We start from the raw sequence: 20,928 nt of genomic DNA, 5'->3' as shown, positions 1-20,928 counted from the left end.
GTCTCTCCTATGGATTTCACTGTAAAAATGCCTGGCTCAGTTTTCAAAAGGAGAAGCCTAAATCTGGCAATGAAATCTCAGCAAAATGGAAGTTAAAGATTTTAAGTAACCATCTTAAGAGCCCACATGTTGCTCTGAAACCACTGGTTAAAACTGAACACATGATAAAGGTATTTTGATTTAGGAGATGGACTGTATTTTGCAGTATTTTTTTACACTGTAACGGTAGTTAGAAACCCAGGACCCATGGTATTCTGTGGCCACTGCATTATGCTCTGAAAGCTCACTTACTACTAAGGAATCACACTGCTGTACTGAAAATTACAGTTCCTTGTTTTCTGATAGAGCTTCATCTTTAAAGACAAACAATAACCCAAACAAACCAGCCCGGACTCCACTGGAGGATGTGCAGGGAAGGCAACACTGCCAAAAGGGTGAAAATTCTAGCTGTGATGCTCCATTGGCTGACTCTGATTTTGGGAGCAGACCTGGAGCTTTCATTAATCTTTCTGCAATTGCTAAAAGCAGCCTCAAAACTGAGTCTACAAAGCCACTATTTGTTGAATGTATTTCAAAGCATTTCCTTCATTCATTGTTTACTGATCAGGCCTTTCCTCATCAGCCGTAGAAAAACATATGGATGCTTATGACCTGCAAGCTCAAAACCCCCTGGAAAGAACTTTTTCAGGAAAATGTTATTGTGGTGAGGACTTTCAGGGAGTGCTGGAGTTTTAAAGTTTCTCATGATGTTTTGCATTTTTCTTCTAAATGAACAGGAAAAAACTCATCTGGCTCTCATTTGAATTCTCAATAGACTTTAGAAAGGAAATTCCAACCAGAAGTGTATTCCTACACCTAAAATCTACATGGGAACGATGCTGTACGCTTGTCTCAAACCAACAGCAGCCAGGAGAATTGGAGCTAAGGCTGGGTCAGCAGCAGACCTGCTTGTTCCACACAACGGTAAGAGTCTCAGCAGAGGGGCTCGTTTTATAAACCAGGCTTCAGTAGGACATAGCAGAAGCTTAGCAATAAGCATATGCTTAAAACATCTAGCTGACCTGTCTTCACAGCAGCCATCTTGTCATCCATGTAGAACATTTATTTACATACATGGGGATTTCTGGATATAAAGGGTGGGAATCATCTCACCTTCCTGCAACTGTATTGGAACTATTCATCCCAGGTGCTCCTGAAGGCTATGGAAAGAGGTACTTCCATGAAAGTATTTATCTTATCTTGAAGTTAATGTCTAAAAGAGGTAAAATGGCTTGTACCCAGAAAGTGCTCATTCATCTTTAGGGACTATACAGAGAATTTGGGAAGAACAGGCATATAAAGCTAGAGACATTTCCAGTGAGATGAAATAAATTCTTCTTTGAGGCATCTCCTGTTAATGTACTATCTGACTTAAGGTCCATAATTTCACCTATTTGCACCTGATTTTCTCCATCTGCAGTGATGGCGTAAATGATCTGTATCCATGTGTGCAAAAGGATTTGAGATTTATGTAGGAACATTCCTGTGTAGGTGCTCAGTGTTTACCACAAACAGCATGTATTTCCCACACAAAGCATGTCATTGAATTAGAGTTACTTGACCTCAGAATCCACTAATCTCAAACACAAGCAAGGAATTAAGTACTTGATTTGTTCACCCCATCTGTGTCTTATTCATCAGCTCACCTCCTGGTTTCCATAGGATATATGTGTATCACACTTACCAGAACTAAGCTACATTTATCAAGATTTCCCCCACAGCTGATACTCTGCATTCTTGGTATTCAGGTTTTCTTTAATTATCTTAAGCTTATAAACAACCCCAAGTACTTCTGATTTTTACCATTTGCCAGAAGAATGCTTTTCTTTCCCTAAAAATGCGGGCTGTGTCTGGACAAAGATGTTAGCTCAAAGCACAGGGACAGCATAGCTAGTTCTAAGTTAAAGTTCGGTTGAGGGCAGGTCTTCCCGGACCTCTCAGGGAGGTAAGCATCTCCACTCTCCAGCGCCCTAACAGCACTGCTCCTAGCTCTCCTTAGACATATCAAGTTAACCAGTTGCTCAGTGCACAACAGAGACTAATGTACAAAGGGGATGCTGGCAAAGCCTCACCAGAGGGTTCTTACAACTGATGTGAAGACAATAGAACTGATTTGTAGACACATAACTCTGCACCGTGCTCACTGTATCGGTTTCCTACAACTGTTGTTGATTGCCTTCTTCCCTGCACTTTTCTTTTCTTTCAGTTTAGAAAGTTTGGGAAGAAACTTCTAATAGCAATTTGTTTGTGCCATGCCTATTTGGCATGCCGCGCTGCACTATTACACAAATAAACAGGGAACACGATGTAACACCACAGCAGCAGATTTAACCAAGATCCAATTGTATTTGATGCCATCTGGATGTGGGAAGAATGTTCCCTTAAATGAAAAATCTTCGACAGAAAAACAAGTTCACCCTTCATAAGTATGTACCATAACACAGGACAATACACCATCTTTGACTTATGACTTCATCAGTAAGAAATTGGCCTAGCAATGGCATTTCTCTTCCAACAGGCAGATGTGCTCTCTATTATATTGTTCCTTCTGCACAGATCTGAATTTGGGGTATCCTTTAGAGCTAGTATGAAGCCACTGTTTGCTAGGAAGTGGTAACCTGTCCCGTATCACCTCTCAAATAAATTACCTCTGGTTGAACCACCAGTGTTAGGATGGGGGGAGGCTACTGGCTCTTGATTTAGATTCCAAGACTGTAAGCAACTAAAACAAATAGTTTACAATTCAAGGTGCAATTTATGAATTTAACTGTCTCATTTTTACTGTGTTCATCACAGCAGAAACTTAGTGACAGCCTGAGTAAATGCTTTGACTTGTAATACACAGTCACCTAAAAAATTAACGATGAGTTCTTTTCCCAAAAGACTTAAGGACAAACACATTTCCAACACCAGGGCCTCTGAAGAGGAAATACCTCAGGGAGAATATCATTATTAGGTGACACTGAGCAAATGCTTAAGCAGGAGTGATTGAAGCAGACTGTGTACCCTAAGGATTTAATGAGCAGCTTGGAGGAGTTGATGGCCTGAGGCATAGCCTCAGGTCATTAAACCTCAAATGGTTATTAATCCCCAGGAAACACTTTTTGTCAAGGTCATTAACGCTATTATACAGTGGAAATTGAGGGTGTATTGAGAAATTAGCATGTCCTCTGTTTGCAGGAGAAATGCTCTCAGTGAGCATGGGCAGGTCATTTCCAGGAGGATGCTGCAGTGTCCACCAGCCACCCAGCTTGCCTCAACCTCCACGTCCCTCTCTGCACCATTTCTAATCCGAGTCGCTCTTTTGCAGTGTCACTACAGGAACTTTATCATGCATTGAGCACTTAAATTAGCAGCTGAGCATAACTCCAAGGGATAACATTAGCTGAAGTCCCTCCTGCTGAGTAGAGATGCCTTAGCGTATGTTTTTAGGTCAAGAGTCCTGCCCTGCTTTTGCCTTTTTTTAGAATAAAAATAGGAAATCTGATTCAATGATGTGTATGCTGGTGACCATAGTATTTAACTGAAGGGTGAAACTGTACAGGTGTTAGGATCATCACCCTTTTCTGATAGTTTTCTAGGATGAAGGTCTTCCTCCACCTCACTGGCTTCAAACAGCAATACCTGGAACCAGAACAAATATATCCACTGGCGACTGCAGGGTTAATGCCAAGACCAGCAGGCAGGGAAGGGTAGTACTGGTGAGGTCCCAGTCTGGGGCTTTCCTCTTGGACCCCTTCTCTGCATTGGGCACCTCGTGAAGGAAGCCTCAGCTTCATGATCACTGCTATTACCTTCCCACCAAGTATGGAAAACGCTAGTGCACGGATCCCATGACTTTTTATAAATAGGGTCTAGAGTTAGGCAGTTATTTGTTTGGTGCATTTTGTGTAGCTAACAGTCAAGACTGGAAGTCAGACTTAGTGATTATTTTTTTTCCAGATTCTACTGCTGGTTTATGATTTGAATTGGGCAAATCAAATCCTGTAATTCTGTTAAATTATCTTTGTGCATCAGATTTTCCTACATTAAAAGGGCCATAACCATACCTACCACAACAGATATTTTGAACATTGAATTAAATCTACTTACAAGGGACCTGGAGACCTTTGGTTTCAAAACTATTATATTATAATGATCGATGCTTGATTTTTAAGGCAATGCAACAGATTGCAATCGCCTAAAGCTGTTCCTTCTGCTCTAAACTAAGCAGGAAAACTAGAGAATTGTTACACAGTAGGATCATTTTGATTACATCCCTGAGGATGATTTAGCACCCCAATTATGCTGCTGTCCAAATTAAGAGAAGAAATCTTTCTTTATTAAAGAGCCTGAGGAGATTTAGAAGGCAACAGTATATTATACTAAGTAAAAAGAAAGAACAAAAGGACGTCATGATCTATTTAATTCTTCTGACAATGTCTGCATTAAATGATCAATGCTTAGACATGCATTGCTATTTACTGTTTGATTAAGTGCCCTAACATTCACTGGCATCAGCCAATGCATCCTTACTAAATGGAATTTATGCAAATATTATTTCAATTACATGTCTCAACATAGGTGTCAGGAACACACCCATCTATGGGGAATGGGAGGGCAAATTCACTGTTACTCTTTTGCCTGATTGGTTTCCTGAGACACATTCATTGAATGAAATTGGTAAGTTATTGAAGTACAGAAAAGTACTTTTACAAGGATATTAAGAAGAAAACACCTTTGTATGATATGACTGCAAAGTTTTTGCATGTATTTGGGTATTTGATTTCATGAAGCATATCATATATATGTTTAGGCACTGATACTGTAAAAAATGAAGTTAGCTTTTAAGATGTAAAATATGAAGTTGTACTTTAAAAATATAAATATAACTGAATATTTCTAGAAGGAAACTTTTGCTTAATTTATATGTTAGACGTCATTCCAAATACCTGAGAAGAATACATCTCACAGTAAAGAAAATTTTATTTGGCAGTACTGGCTTAGACATGGCTGTGAAGCCATAAATCAGATAAAATAAGTATTTGGACACTAAATTATTTTTGGACTTGGAAAATTCCACTAATGCTATATTTTTATAGCAGTATGTTCCTGTAACCTAGATCGCAATCAAGCGATACATTTAAAGCCATTTTCTTCTGAAGAAAAGATGAATTTAAACTCCTGCTGTAAGGGGTCTAATGTGCAGTTTCGTGCTGTCTTGAATAAGATTGCTCTCCTGATCAGGACTTTCAACAGACTTGTGTCATCAAAATCACTGCACCTAAGCATGTCTAACACTTATTTCCTTGCTTGCTTTGCTGGATTGTGCCATAAAGCACACATCACATTATTTATGTAAGAAATGGATTTGAAAAAGAACCACACACCCTTGATCTCTCCTGTATTTTCAACAAAACAGACAATTCCTTACTGCTGGGCTCCTTTTTCTTTTATTTTCATAAGTATACCTCTTCTTTCTGACTCTCCAACTGTTTGGGGTTTTTTTTTATTGTCTTGGTTTCCACACCTATCCCACTAATGCTCAGGATACTTCACTGAGTCTCTGTCAAATTTCATTCCTCCACGTGCTCTGGTCACTGAGTTTAGGAAAATGTTTAACTCCACTGCCTGTGAAGGCAGTCACATTTCCTTCAGTGGATCTTACACAAACATAGAGTAAGGAATAACTTGATAATACCACCACCTGACTCATGTACTTGGGACTGATAATAACTGTAGCCACATCCTGTAAAATGACCAGTTTTTATAAAAAAAAAATTGACTTGGCTTCTTCTCCCAAGTATGACCATGCTCTTTTTTATCCTAAAAAGACTTCATCTAAGGAGTGAAATTAACCACAGAAAATAAGGCCAAAGTAGAGAGTGAAAGTTCATCTAATCCACTCTCTGTCACAACCTGCAGGGCGAATATTTACTCCTCCTTAGAGGAATCTTGGATTCAGGACAACTCTGAAAAAATATATACTCTGAGATACATCTGAGCAAACAGGTTGCTTTGGTCTCAAACCGGCTAGGTGGCAAATTTACTACCCCTTGCTGAAGTAGATTTTTTGATGATACAGTTCCAGCTCTGTTCTCAGATGGAGACATTAACTCAAGCAGTGTTCGGCCGCTGCGCCTGGAAAGCACTGCTTACTTTTCCAGCCCTTGCATTTAACTACCTCTGGATTGCCACACCTGGAGCTGTTCAGCAGAAACTCAGTCAACTTCTCCTTTCTTCCTGCAAACAGGACCTTATATTCCTGCCGTGCTGGCATCTCAGCATCATTTGCATCCCTGCTTATAGAATGGTGCCATTTCACACAGTGCTGCTTTCCACAGTTTGTAAGGGGTGCTGGATGATAACCTCAGCTGCAGCGCCCAGATTAGTTAACCCTCACTTCTTCTGATGAATACCAAAGAGCAGGTCTCTCCAAACTATCACAGATTTGCTTGGATGAGAGGTCTGCACAGCTCTGAGTTTCAGAAGGCAGTAAGAGCGGATTCCAGGGAAGCAAAAATACCAGTGAATGAAAAGCTAAGAATACACTTTGGGTGAAGCATGGAAGAGAGAATTGCCAATTCCTCAAATAACATTGTTTATTTAACAGCATCCTGTTGGGGGGAACTACATAACTGCAGTGACTACGAGTAACTGTGCGTACTGATGTCATGATAATGTGAAGGATTATCATGAAAGTTTACTTTCAAGAGAACAATATTTGGGTCGGGTAAATACTGCTCTTCTAAATAGCCAATGGTTGTCCTGTACAAGCCACAAAGAATAAAAAGTGTGCCTGACCAGCCAAGAGTATGTTCTTTCAAATAAAGAAAATCCCCAAATAATAATCTTAGTGATAAATACCTCTCCAGAACAATATTTCACAGAGAACATTTTTGCCAAATGCCGGACACTCTCACTACTAATAAATAACCTGAAGAGTACATTCCTATTTGGTATGAGTGAAAATATCAGAATTTAGCCCTAAAAGCTTTTTTTATACAAAGCCTTATGAATAGTTCACAGATAATCATGACGGTTTGTCTCTGCTTCTGCAAAGAAAAATGCTCAGCCAAATCTATTTATATATAACTGTTACAGTTACATATAACTGTTCAAAAAGATTGACAGGACTAAACTGAAGAACCAAATCGAAGAACCAAATCTCTCGATGTATAACCAAGTCTCTACATTTAGCTGGTGTCTCTGCAATGCTCAGCATATGTAAAGTAGTAAAGAAGCATTAATTAGTATTACTTTGCCGTCATATTATTTTTTTTCTTCAATCTCAGAGCCTGAGCAGTAACACTCCCCAATGACCTCCTAAAGCATCAATGCAGAGATCATATGCCTCCTCACCGCCTGCTTGTTTCTATTTCCTTTCCTTTAAAATATCTTAATGCTGAGGTAACAGGACATAGGAAAGATGATATTTACTCCCTCTTCCAATGCAGACAGGCTTTGAAGCAATGCAGTAGGCCTATCCCAAAAATACAGAGTTTGCTACATTTCAGTTAGCACATATTGAGTATAAGTGTTACTGAAGGTAACTCCTGTACCACTAAAAAGAGGCATATCTGCTTCCCCACTTAATACCTGTTGACTTAGTTTTATGCTTCAGTTTACAGTCCATCTTGGTAGCTCACTCTATGTGCAATGGACAGAATCCAACTAGATTTTGCAGAGAATTGCATGAAAAAAAAACCCAAATGTCCTCTACTATTGTTTTCCATTTTTTATGACAAGGAAGTTGCCATTGTGGTCAGAAAGGAGAGAAATACAGATGCAAAAAGAACCATTTAGAAAGGTAGTCTTAGGAAAAGCTGTTATTCAAGTGTCTGTCAGGGGGATCAGGTACAATTGCTCTGCTTCATTAATTTTTAATCACATTTGGCAACTGGCCTCAAAAGTCTCCAACACTTTATGATGCCTTGAAACGAAAAGGGCAAAACATTCTCCTCCATCATTTGGGAAGACATCAGGACATTAGCATCTGTAGTAAGTGTAAAGACCCTTCCAAAGCAGCCTTTAAGAGCTGTGCGCTAACAGAGCTGCTCGAAGTACGGCAGTCAATCGTGAGACCAGTAGCACCAGCTTATTTTTAACATGATGATACCATACCCCTAAGGCAAACATGGCTTTCAGAAGATGAAAAAATGGGAAAGGACAGCGTCACAAATAAGTCCCCAGGAATGTTAAGATGGAAGATTGTTATTATTATATTATATCATATATAGCTTTACTGTGGGTTTTTACCCTGGAATTACCTAGGAGTTTATTTCCTAAGTATTTAATCCATAACTATACAAAATATGCAAGATATTTAGATCCTTTCCACCAGTCGCCCAAAAAATAATTTTCTACTCAAAATACCTGTAATAGCCACCAAGAATTAAAAGCACACAGTACTGGGCACCTACCTTGACTGCAAGCTGTGATATATGTAGCTTGTTGCTGCATACATCAGAGGTGCATGCTTTCACAGTACTCACAGGGACTTCTAGTTAGGGACAATTTCCTTTAATAAAAAGCGCACCTGGGTATATTTAGAAACAATTTTAGTTTCTGACCTTATGTTTCTCCTAAAATCCTACATCCTAACCCTAGTCAGAATCTTTTTCTAAAAAGCAGTCCTCAGACTGCCAAATCTTACTTCGAAGAGTTATTTTTCTAATACCACTGCTGCCTCCTGTCTCTGCCACTGTTTTTTCTCAGGTATGTGAATTTGACCATCTACACTACAAAAGCTTCCAGGAGCTTTCTACCGTAACCTTACAGTCATCTCTTCCTTTGTGCATTTTGGACTTTCGCACTAAAATACTTAAGTAAGGAGAGTAAATCATTCATTTGCAATGAGCACGTGCTACCTTGAGACTACCAAGTCTCTTCCTGTCTTTAATCACTTCCTAAAGATGATGCGTTGATTCAAATAGGAAAATGTATACCTGCAATCAAATATAAAAGATGTCCTAAAGAACTGTCAATTGGCCCACTGTAAAGACAAGAGGGTTAAGGGAAGACACATCCAAAATATTCAAATTTGGGCTCATATTGAATATGCCCCTAATCTGAAGATATTTTGATTCAAGGTAGGTACTGGTTCATGCCATCCCTTTTTAAAATCTCCTTCTTTCCTTAGGTTATGAGAGACTCTCTCCCTAAAGTATTTTGTGACTGCAGGGGAAAATGTACTCAGCGCTTTATCTGTTAAATTCCCCACTCACCCTTATTTCTTTCTGGATGAACACTCTGCCACTTGGAAACCCCTCACATCCCTACCCACACCGAGGGAAGTTACATTTCCAAAAGCGGAATTTAACTTCTATCAAATTTCTGAAGGAATAACATTGGCATTGCTTTTTTTTTAATACTGTGATCCTTTATTCAGAAGGGTTATTTTGCTGCCAGGCTAGGAGATGAGCACTGAAGAGCTTTCAGATTAATGCTCAGGGCCTTCAGGTTAGATGTTTTTCCAAGAGTGCTCTGCCCCGTGAGGGCATCCCCTGAGATAAGGAAACTGCTTCGACAGCCTAAGATGGTGCTTTGCATTTTCTCCCTGAGGAGACCCGGTATCACCCCAGATGGACTCTGCAGTGATATCCAACAGTCCGAAAACACTCTAGAAGTCTCATTTGATAAATAATAAATATGAAGATATTTTTACTACTGTTCTCATGCAGAAACTACATGTCCTGCTGTGCAAATTGCAGAGTACGCTCTTGAGATTAACATTTTGGGTCAAGGTTTTCAAGCAGGGGTTTCTCTCCCGAAGTGGATGTGTACACAAGTCCTGCTTGGTCCAGGAGTCAGTGCATATAAATTGGCATGAGCTGAGAACTGAGAGTCGTTTTGTACATGGAGTAAGACAAGAGTTCCCCTCCCCGGTACAGTCTAATTCAGAACAGTCTTTGTAGACTAGCCACATCATACCTCGGGGTTAAAAACTTCAAAGTGGTGCATTTTAGGAAACTAAAGCAATGGGATGTTAGGTTCCCGCTCTGAACAGCTTCTCCCTACTAAGTACTGGGGGTACTGGGGAGACCCACCTCGCCAGGCTGAAGCCAGTCTTTGGCCACTACTCTCCTAACTCCCACTTGCAGAAGTGGTGACAGCACAAGAAGATCCTAAGCCAAGTGGACACGCTGAAGGTCTATGCTAGTGTATTATGGTGGATCACCACATATACTGAAACAGAGAAATGATTATGCAGATTCAGACTGATAAAAAAATACTAGAACAGCCTTAGGAGGAAGCTGCCTGAGGTCTGAAAGCAAAGGATAAATCCAAAATTATAAACACTGGTGAGTTCCACGTGTTAAATATTTTTGGCACTGTAATACATTCAATTTCTGTGACTTTTACTGAACAATTTCTGCAATCTGATTTTCAAGAGGAAAATTAGTTTCCAAGAATAGCTAGTAGCATGTCTGCATGCCTTTCTTGAACTGCCAGTAGCTGAATTGCCCTTGGATAGTTCAAGACAAGCTCCAAATCAATGGAAAAAACTCTTGCCCATTCATAGTTAATCTTTTTTTCTTTTTTTTTAATTCTGAAGAGTAAACCATATGTGTGAGCCATGATATTTTTATAACTGTGGATGGGGAGACACAGAAGGAGACGGAAGGCTAAACACAGCATTCATGAACTTCTAAAACTCTCCTTGACTGTACATACATTTTAATATAGTTTAAGTTGTTACATACAAGTTTATTTCTCTTTTAAATGTTATTTAATAGAAGGTAGGTACAGTTAATAATACTTTTAAAGGTGGCAAAGTAGGAGATGACCAAAATAACTGTCACTTTATAGGTGCAATGTACTGATATAACTTTAGCCATCTCTATGCTGTATAGTTGTTTACTATGCTTGATAAGCTCAGACCAAATTCATCACTGGCTATCCATCTGCTGGGCTGGAATACATTGGGGATGAATTGGCAGGGTGAGTCCCATATTTTCCTTATGATGAGTTGCTCAACAATTTTTCACTATAATAATTTAAAAGATTTTATGGCAAACCTAAAAATGTGTTCCTTTTATGTCTGTCTCCACAACACAACTCACAGAGCCTCACCTACTAATTTCCTCATAATGCTTTTAATTTCTGCTTGCGTTACAGTGTATTTGTACTATTGCTTCCTAAGGAAATAATAGTCCGTCTCTCTGGGACACCCCCCTGGACCCCAATATAATTTCAGAATCTATGGGCCAGTTTCAGTCAAATCTGACAGGGGGAGCCAGGTCTCAAAGATACTACATTTTAGAAAAGCTGGTGTTGGGTAAAGGTAAGCATACAAATTAGTATTCCAGTAAGGGAAAGGCATTTGTGGGGTGACCCACTACCCATGCTGAGGAGCAGCAGACAGTTGGCTAAAGAGTACACAGCACTCTGCATCAGCCACAGCGTATGTGCCACTTGCCCAACAAATATTTAAGGGATGGGAGAGAGATCTGGGGAGTGGCATGGAAGAGGGGAAGTAAGGACTTGGTTTCAGTAAGGTGGGGGGAAGGAATCCAAATCTGTAGGAAACTAGGCTGTGCTGATGCCAAAAGCAATTCATTTAGCTCAGTTTTACAATATTCTCTAAGATGGGAATAAAGGTCAACCACTACTCATCACTGGGCAATGGGCTGCTCCAACTTTTGGCAGCTCCAGCATGACTCATAGGAGGAACGTATCACTGCTGCGTTCTTCGCCAGTGTTGCAGGAATGAGTGCATAATGTCCTCACAGCATAATGCCCTCATGTTGTCCTCACAGCCCTGTCCCTCCCACCGCTTCCTTCTTTAGAAACTCCAAGGGAAGAAGATGCTGAGGGGCTCTGGCATTGAGCAGGAGCTCTGCAGCCTACCTCTGCCCTGAGCTACGTACTTGCCTAGGTCCAAAAATCTCCTAAAAGAGTAATTTGCAAGAAAGGACCCCAGAGCACCATATTTCCCAGTGCTACAGATCTACTAAGCTCCAGCACAAACGTCCCTAGAAGAAACAACCAAAAATGAGGAAATAATCATGCCCATAGAAAACCAACAAGCAGCCAGCCATTCCCTAAATATACAAGTCAAGTCCAACATCCCTGGAGACTCTTCTCTGTTCCACAAATGATGTCACAACCAAAGGCTGTACAAAGCCCACCTTGTACCAATACCAACCAAAACCATGTAATGCATCTACCAGAACAAAGCTTATAATCAGCATTTTCTGTGGTACAAAGGGAGAAATTTGCACAAGTGTTACTACTATTTATATTTCATTACAAACCTCAGCCAACATCAGAACAGTCAGTGCTGCTCAAACGTTCAATGACAAACGCACTGGTGCCTTACAGAGTTCACAGTCCTCACAGACACACAGAAAAGGAAAGGATAGGAAACAAAAGCATGGAGACTTACGGATGGTCATCCTACGAAGGGAGGAATTTAGCTCCTCTGAGTTAAATGTAGATGTGAACTCGACTCACTCAGACCGAGTAGTGCCCAGGACCTCCTCTCTCTGGGGTGAGTGCTCTAATTCTTGGCTTATTATGCAAGGGGAAGATAAGTCACATCCATCTTCAAATGAGCAAATGAATCCCAACTGCATGGAGGTGCCAGCATTTATTTCCTATTGTTCCTCTATATTCCCAATGGAAGAGGTATTTACTTGAATGAGGCAGACTGAATCATCCTCGGGTGGGTGGATGGATGGAGAAGGGGAACGGATCTCCCTCCGCAGGTCTTCAGTAAGCAACTGCTCTCTCCTTAGACTGTACAAGGCATTTAAGCAGCTATGACAAATGGACAGGACCATCTGCTTAACCCTGAGTACCTAAAAGCTTGAATTAAACGGACCAGGTTCTCCACAAGACACATGGCGTCTCCAGCAAATGCCAGCATTTCTTGATTTTTCAGACAAATACCATGGTATTGCTAATTATAGTGGGCCTGACTTTCATCTGGAATAAATTAGTGTTGTTGCTGCCAAAGACTGGCCCAAAAAATCCATGTAAAACTGCAGGATCCTTGCAAGAAAATAAAGCGCTGTGTTAGGTGGAGCCTTGTTGCTAGGAAGGGCTGTTGTTGAATGTTTTAATCCAAAAGATTAAAAACATGATTTCACATTATGGTCTCTGACTTAGCATGGTAAACAGCCTACAAAACCACAATCTAGTAACAGTGCCTTTGTCCCTGCTTGCCATCAATGGTAGACTCTTTTCTCTTTCTTTTTTTCAAAGTTATCCACAAAAATAAAACAGGATAAAACCAGAAACCAAGTGCTTTTTTGAAGGTAGAACATAATTTAATCTTTAAGACAGAGAACAGAAAAGTGTGGGTTTTCTCTGACTGTGGACTTCTTGTAATTTCACTGAAGATAAATATTTAGATAACAACCAATGGGATATTTAATTGTCAGGAACTATTATATTTAAAGAAAGTGCTAGAGATTTTCAGACTTGTTTTCCTATGTGTGTTGACAACCCGTTCCCATCATTTACACTCTGTATGACATATAAATACAATCACTGCTATAATTTGTAAATTGTTAATATTAGGACTTGGAAGGATGGCTACGCTTTTAGTTCTACATAAAAAAGACAGCTTTTACATGAACATCTGGCTGAACTTCCATTACTTCCCATCCATTATTTGTACTCCTCCTCCTTCTCCTCGGCCTCCCTATTTTTTTCTTGTTGCTCCCCTGCCTGATTTGATCCAGGAAGCTGCACACCCTGCCTGCTCTTGGCTCCTGTGATACTCATAAACCATGAAACAAACAAAAACAGGAGGAAAGCACAAAGCCAAAAGCAGGAGGATATTTGGTAAATCCAACTATGTGGATCTCTTCAGCTGTGCACGTAATCAGGCAATGGCACCATCTGAACCGCAACACAGCATCCCGCCGACCCTTCCCAACCTCTCCCCTGCTCGGTTTGTGTGAAGACCCAGGGTCTTCAGGTCAGGACCACGACTTCTCATAAACGTAACCAGCACTCACAGAAATAGGACTGGTGATGGGACAATTGGTTCGTTAAATGCTACTGTCCTGAGTCAGGAACTAACCTTTAGACCTGACAAACCCACAATGGGTAGAACAAGAGTAAAAGGTTCTTGAGTTTCAGGAGCTACTCTCAGTACTATTTCAGATTTACTCTTATTTGAGGGTAATTTTTCCATATCTCAGCTTGTCTAAGTGTAAAATAAATTCCATAATAATACTTAGTTCAAAGAGATCCTGCGAAGTATTACTAATTGGAATTCGAAATCTCTGGAGGAAAACCACCACACAGTATCTAATAACTGGAACTGCATGGACAGAGTCTCCAATTGGTTACCAGCTGAAGCTACAGATAAGATATTAGGTTAACAGATACAGCAAAAGAACTTTAATAAGAAATGCATGTATCCGTAGATAAAGCATTCAATGACTTCATTGGCAAGCATGTGTCAAACTTTGTTGGGTTTTGTGTACAGCCACAGAAACACCTCCAAAAGGATCAAAAGAACGCTATTTCTCATATCCGAAAAATTATTTTACTCAGAGAACAAGAAAATGAAACCACTTCTCACAAAGAAAAATGAACTTGTAAGATGATGCAGCGCTGAAACAAATTACATATATTCTACTAATCAATAAAATACAGTTGCCAAGGCAACACTGACATCTGAAAGTGAAATACAGAGGTCCGTCTTACATAAACACATACACATACCGATATGTTATGTGAACTTCTGCAATCTAGCAGTGACTTCAAGGAAAAATATGTTTTTACAAAAGAACACATATTTTCCCAGGCTTGATAGATTCTTGTGCAAGAGCTTTTATGAGATTTTAGACAAGTTGTATTTTGTTTGGTAGTCTTTGTTCTTGTTCTTTTCTTACTGAAAACAAAGAAATGTTGGGAAAAAAATTGCTTTCAATGAAAATTAATTCTCGCTATTAAAATGACTTAAAACAGTGACAACTGGATGGGGGAAGAAATTCTACCGAAGCATTTGAATATTGATCCTGAACATAGTTAAGACTAAAAAGTTTGAATTTGTAGATCCTATTTGTATTATATTATGCAGATCTCAAGGGACAAATTCTGAGTACCAAGTCTGTACATAAGAAAGGATTTTTTGCACAGTACTTACAATTCTCATTATATGCGTCTTTAACCTGAAGGCTCAGTTCTGCCACCTTATTCAACAACTATTATAATCCCACTGAGCTGAGTGGAACGAAACACAGAGTGGGATGCTATTGAGCACAGCTATAGGTGATACCAGCCAGCCCCTTCTAATCTCTAATTTCGTATTTAATTTGAACAATTTCATAGCTCACTACCAGAGCCTCTCAGTACAAATGCAGGTTGCTGGTACAGGCTGCTTCTTTCGCTGTAGCTAAATAAAGCTCAGGTTTCCCAGCGATGTTCACAACTCCTTGCCCCTTTTTGCAAAAACCATGGCCAATACCCGCTGGTCGTAGGATACCACCTCATGGTTCCCTGAATTACTGCTCATGTTTCACCCATCTGCATGCTCAGCCACCTGGAGCTGGCAGATATTTTCCTAACTTGGATGCCATAGCAACCGGAGCTGAGGAATGAAGGCAGAACTATAGCTGTCTATTGAATTTGCTCTGGAAGCTTGGGTGGGCAATATAAATGTAATATAAATAAATAACATGAAGCATGAGGGTGTTTGACTGCTGCCTTAAAGGTCTGCCAGCATGCTCATTATCAGTACGAGGCTTTCAAGACTGTATTTTCTGAAAGATGATTTTCAAACAATTTTTTTAAAATGAACTGGTTTAGCTCGTTCAGCACCTAAGTTCACTGAAAAATGCCAGTGGAGATATCCCACTGAGATCTGGGTCAGCCTCCTAATTTTCAGTTTAGCTAAAAAGTGAAGTTAACTCATCATGCAGCTGTCTGAAATGTTCTTGTAACTACAAACCTGTAGTGTTTTTACAAAGAACTGAGAATATGGGATGGTGTTTTCAGGTATGTATAAGCAATTACAGTCCAAACAAAATAGTGTCTTCATTCCTCATTGGGTTAAGTGATGAAAAGACTGTTATGTGCGATTACCTCTTCTATTACTTTGGATGTATAAATTAGACATGTTCCTACAGGCCTATGGAGATTTAATGCACTATGTAAGTCCTAAATATTAACATACATCTATACTTTGAATTCAGTAGCTCAGAAGCACAAGAGAGGTACACATCATTGTACCTGTATCTACCACATTCGCTCCTGGTCATCTGTGTGCATATTCCTGCAAACCAAATGAATACAACAGAGATGCCCAAGTAGGTCATTAGCCACTGGTGGAGGGATGTGACAAATTAACATCTCCTGAATAAACAATTTGCTAAATCCTTCTCTGACAAGCGAGGGCCCATGCCCTGCTCTAGGTGTAGCAGCTGGGACACACAGACACAGGAGAGACACAGAGGGAAGGAGTGATGCCTGGATGCTATGCTCCGCTGCGCTGAAAAAGAAGACGCAGAGGTGCTTTTCGGACTTGGGGTTTAGGGTGCGGGTATGGGGCCCCAGGGACACAGGCAGCAGACACTAGGTGCAGGCTCCAAATATTTCCCCAAAACTAAGCCAGGTGGGACCACGTCGTGACTTTTCAACTGTACATCAGTGCTCATGGCTAGCAAAGGATTTCCATTTGCGGTTTTCATCCCTGTTCAAAGCCTGCGTAGCAAGTGCTAAAGCAAATAGTACTCCTATTTCCCCCAAGGTCACCCCCAAATGGAAGGGCCATTTCATACAGAAGAGGTAAGTCCAGCCTTCGCTTCTCCCAGCAGTGCTCCATGAAGATGCTCCAGCCACCAACCCCTTCTGCAGGACCACTCGTTCCCATTCAAATTCTGCCCAAATTGTTGGCTGCGTTGGCAGATTTCAAGAACTGAGACAGCCCTAACCAGTGGTTTCACAAGACCTTCTATTTCATTTGCAATTCAGTAACTCAATTCCACCTTTAAAAGACAGCTACCGCTGTTTTTACCTGTAGGTGGAAGACCACCTCCACAAAAGACCCCTCAATCAATCCTTTCCTTTTGTCTATAATGTCCACAGATTTAACAACAGCTTTTACGTGACACAGAATGATTATGTTTTACTGAGTCTACTTGTCTTCAAAAGCATCAATAAATCAACAAACCAGAAGTAATTAAGGAACAAAACAATGCTAAGGGCTTGATTTAAATACGCAAACCCCAGAACATTCAGGACTCAACCTCAGCCCATCCTGTCTGTCCCTCTGTGCAAAAATGTTCTTCAAACAGCGAGTGAGCTTAGCTCGTCTGGATGTGTTTGGTGGATGGAAACTGAGTTTAATGTAGCTCCTCTGGCTTTTATCTGCTTAAATCAGAATCCTATTATTATTTTAACTTTAGAATCACTTAATTAAAGCAGTATCCTAGCCAAAAAAAATTGCCTGGGTGGCCTGAATATTATACCCCCGTATTTTTTATGAGGTGACCTTTCTGCTGAGTTCAAGAAACCATACTTGATCACTAGCTTTGGGTGGGAGTTTTGCCTGTGAGGATTATGAGTACATTACAAGCAAAGCTTACTTGATTTATGCATAATTTTTCACTGAAGGTACAAAACAAGTAGCCATCAACTTAATGCCACTTAATGCTGAAGGCTTTAAAGGGTCACATAAAGTCATCTTTTTTATGGGACAGCAAAAATTCATTATTCTAGGTTAGAGTTATAAATGAATAAGTAAATCATTTATGCATTGCATTCACTTGGCCCCTACTCTGAACTCATTTAGTAAATAACAGCTTTGCTGTTGCTGTATGTCCTGCGCAGACATTCAGTGGGAGGTTTTATAATGTTCCACAGCCTACAGAGCTCCCTTCTTTTCTTTTAATCTAATTTTCTGTTTTTAACAGTACCTGATAAGAAAACAAGAGGCAGCTATAGCTCTATCACCTGGCCTATGCTTGTCATGTACTATATTGCAAAGTACAAAAGGACAAACTGTATTAAAAAATGGGATAATATGCAATGCGTGTAAAATATGTTCTAAGATATTTTACCTGTAAGAAATAGCGCACTCAGGAAGGTACCTTTGTGATAGCCACATGAAGGATGTTTCCAGGTAATGAAGAGACTTAAGAGGTGACAAATAGAAATGTAGGGACTGTGCAGGCAGTAGCTGAAATGGCTGGAGCCTGAGCACACCATCCTACAAATCTTTACAGAAGAGGAAGGGTTGGGGGCTGGCAGTCCACAAATGTGCTCCAAATTACCAGGACAATGCAGTCCCATTGGATGAAAAAACAAGCTTGCATCAGCTTAGACCACTTTTTTCCCCTCCTGCCCAAATGCAAGATTAAAGGGAGACACTGGACTTACACTGGATCTGCTCACCAGCACTATCTCATGAAGAGTCCTCTCAGTGCAGAAGACAGTCCCCCTCAAGGACTCCATGATAAAGGCAGAACTTCTAAAAAAGTCACTGGGGCACTAGATTTGCTCTGTGTTGTAGGGCAGCTCAGAGGCATACTCAACGAAAAGAACCAGTACCTTCACCTGAAACCCATGGCACTACCCACTGCCTTCCTCAATTAGAGTTACCAAAAAGCAGCAAAGGCTCAAACTCAACCAAGAGCAACACTGGCTACCCCTCTGGGAATGTCCCAACAAGAAACTGTTCTGTGGGAGGATAACCCAAACATGTAGTGGCTGAAAAGGAGGCTAAGGAAATTAGGAAAGTAGAAAAGGTTATGATTAATCGAAATTCCTGTAAACTTAGAAATCAGAGGTCAACACATGAGTAACAGAGAGATGTCTGATAGCCATAAACATATCCTCAACAAACAGACACAGAAAATGAGTGTGCATCAAGACAGCGTGATGAGCAGCGAGGCCAAAGAACCTGCGTGGGCTGAACGACACCGCAGGGCAATAGTACAGGGTGCTGTTCCGAAGGGAGGTGATGCTGGGTTTACTCTTGGGATACTGTTTAAGCACAGTGCTTCATAGCTCCTACCAATCTGATAATAATACTTGATAAGTACGTGAAGCTTCCTTGGCGGTTGGGGTAAAGCAGAAGATCTTTCTTTCTTTCTTTCCCACTCTGTCAATGAAAAATGTCTTGACTGTACTGTGGTTATGTCTGGGAAACCAGACATGATGGGAGAGACACAATTCTTTTCCCTTTTTCCAGGTTTGTTATGTGACACTGCATTGGACTTGGCATTGCAACCACTAGTAAGGGACCCTGTGAAGAGATTGAAGGGTACAAAATGAAGTAGTACCGTCAGTTGAAAAATCCATTTTCTCCCCATTTTTGTTAAACCTCAACACAGCAGCAGTGTACTGACTAGGAAACGTGTCCTTCCGCTCTTGTTTCATCATATGAAAATATTGGCACTGATTCCCTGCAACATGAAAGCAAATGTCTGTAGATATGCCTGGTATATAACAAGCAACTGTCATGCCGAGATGTGAGACTAATTGATTTGAAGGCAAACACCTTGACAGACAGGCAGGCAGAGCACACACAAAAATAACAGTAAGGTAAAGGAAAGACACTGATGAACAGCATATCCCTGTTGTCTCTACCGTGCTTGACAAGCTCTTTATTCCTTACAAATAAAGACACACCAGGAATTGTGGCTATTTTAGCAACAAACGTCAGAAGAAAACAGTATCATCATCCTAGCGTACAGACCTCATGTGCCAAAGTGGGATGAGCTATTTCAGCAAGCCCTGCACACTGAAAAGACTTTCCCCCAGACTTTTCACAAATTCTTTCCTCCCTCTTCAATAACAGCGCCCACCGCCAGCCAAGCTACCGGCAGGCTACAGAAACCTGTACCCATTTCTGTCCATTCCCCTTCAGACCTCTGCAAATCATAATTTCCAAAATGTGCCTGGCCCTAGTGGAAGCAGAATCCGCAACTTCCAGCTCACTGAGACCCAGAAAAAAAGAAGCAAACCTCTGGCTGTGTGTAGTAGCAAAAGCAACGGCAGGACGTACTGGGCTGCCCAGCACGGTCTGGTCCCCTCAAAAGGTGCCAACAACCCTAACCAGAACAGGATGTCGGGATAATGTAAAGAATCCACTTTTTTTTTTTTCCCAGTTGTCCCCACCATCAGTCACTGTGCCCCCTCCCCCTAAGTAAATGAAATCAATCAGCAGGGATTTCTGTAAAATACATAAAACAGTCATCTTCCAGACTCTACCAGAAGATAAATGGTTCCAGACATTGGACTGCAGCCATTTTCCCACACATGCTACAGTGTTTTGTCATCCATATTGGGCCATAATAGTGAGTGGGTTTTGGGTTTTTGTTGGTTTTTTTTTTTTTTCCTCAGTCAGCAGCCAATACTTCTGCTTCTAACTCATACATTAAAACCACTGCAACAAGAGTAATTTTTCTGTACAATTTGTAATAGAACAGTTTCATTCCCAGTAATACAGTCTGGGGTCTTGTACAGAACTTTGACACTTTTCTGCTACAGCTAATATCGCCTTATCGCTCCCAGCTGGAGCTTCACAAACCTTTTTGGGATTAAAGCATATCACCCCAAATATGAGCCACTGAACTGAAACGAGCATGAAACTATGAGCAGTGCAAACCTTATCTGAGAACCTGCTAACAAGAAATAATAAGATTGCTTACAATATCTCACGCTGGCTTTTGTGCTAGTTTCAAAGGATACAAATACATGACAAAAGATGCATCATAATGTGAGTTTACAATTAATTTTAACGTATTTTAAAGCAAGTCCTTAATAATCTGTTAACATAAAATGCACTTTGGAAAGAACCATGGGGCTTTTTCGTTATTAAGAAATGTGCAACCAAATTCTATCCTTAATTAAATCAGGAGTAATTTTATTAACTGCAGTAGACTTAAACCTGACTTACATCAGTGTAAGTGAGGGTAGGATTTAGCCCCGGGGTGTTTA

The 20,928-nt window shown here is 40.5% G+C and overlaps 1 protein-coding gene across 9 annotated transcripts in view; it reads right to left on the bottom strand.

Annotated features, from left to right (window-relative positions):
* The window catches only part of STARD13 (StAR related lipid transfer domain containing 13), a 302,653-nt gene that overhangs the window by 56,410 nt on the left and 225,315 nt on the right, over positions 1 to 20,928 (bottom strand). Inside the window, exon 1 of one of the 9 annotated variants that reach the window (XM_069808025.1) lies at positions 12,410 to 12,624. The exons of the other annotated variants lie outside the window; for them this stretch is intronic. Within the exon in view, the coding sequence (XP_069664126.1) occupies positions 12,410 to 12,419 (10 nt within the window). The 5' untranslated portion in view covers positions 12,420 to 12,624. Of the gene's footprint in view, positions 1 to 12,409; positions 12,625 to 20,928 lie in introns of those variants that run through there. 9 annotated transcript variants of the gene reach the window in all.

Source organism: Haliaeetus albicilla, chromosome 20, assembly GCF_947461875.1.
Source record: "Haliaeetus albicilla chromosome 20, bHalAlb1.1, whole genome shotgun sequence".
In the NCBI taxonomy this organism is placed as follows: domain Eukaryota; kingdom Metazoa; phylum Chordata; class Aves; order Accipitriformes; family Accipitridae; genus Haliaeetus; species Haliaeetus albicilla.
Note: the sequence above shows the minus strand (reverse complement) of the source record. Positions and strands in the feature narration are given on the sequence as shown.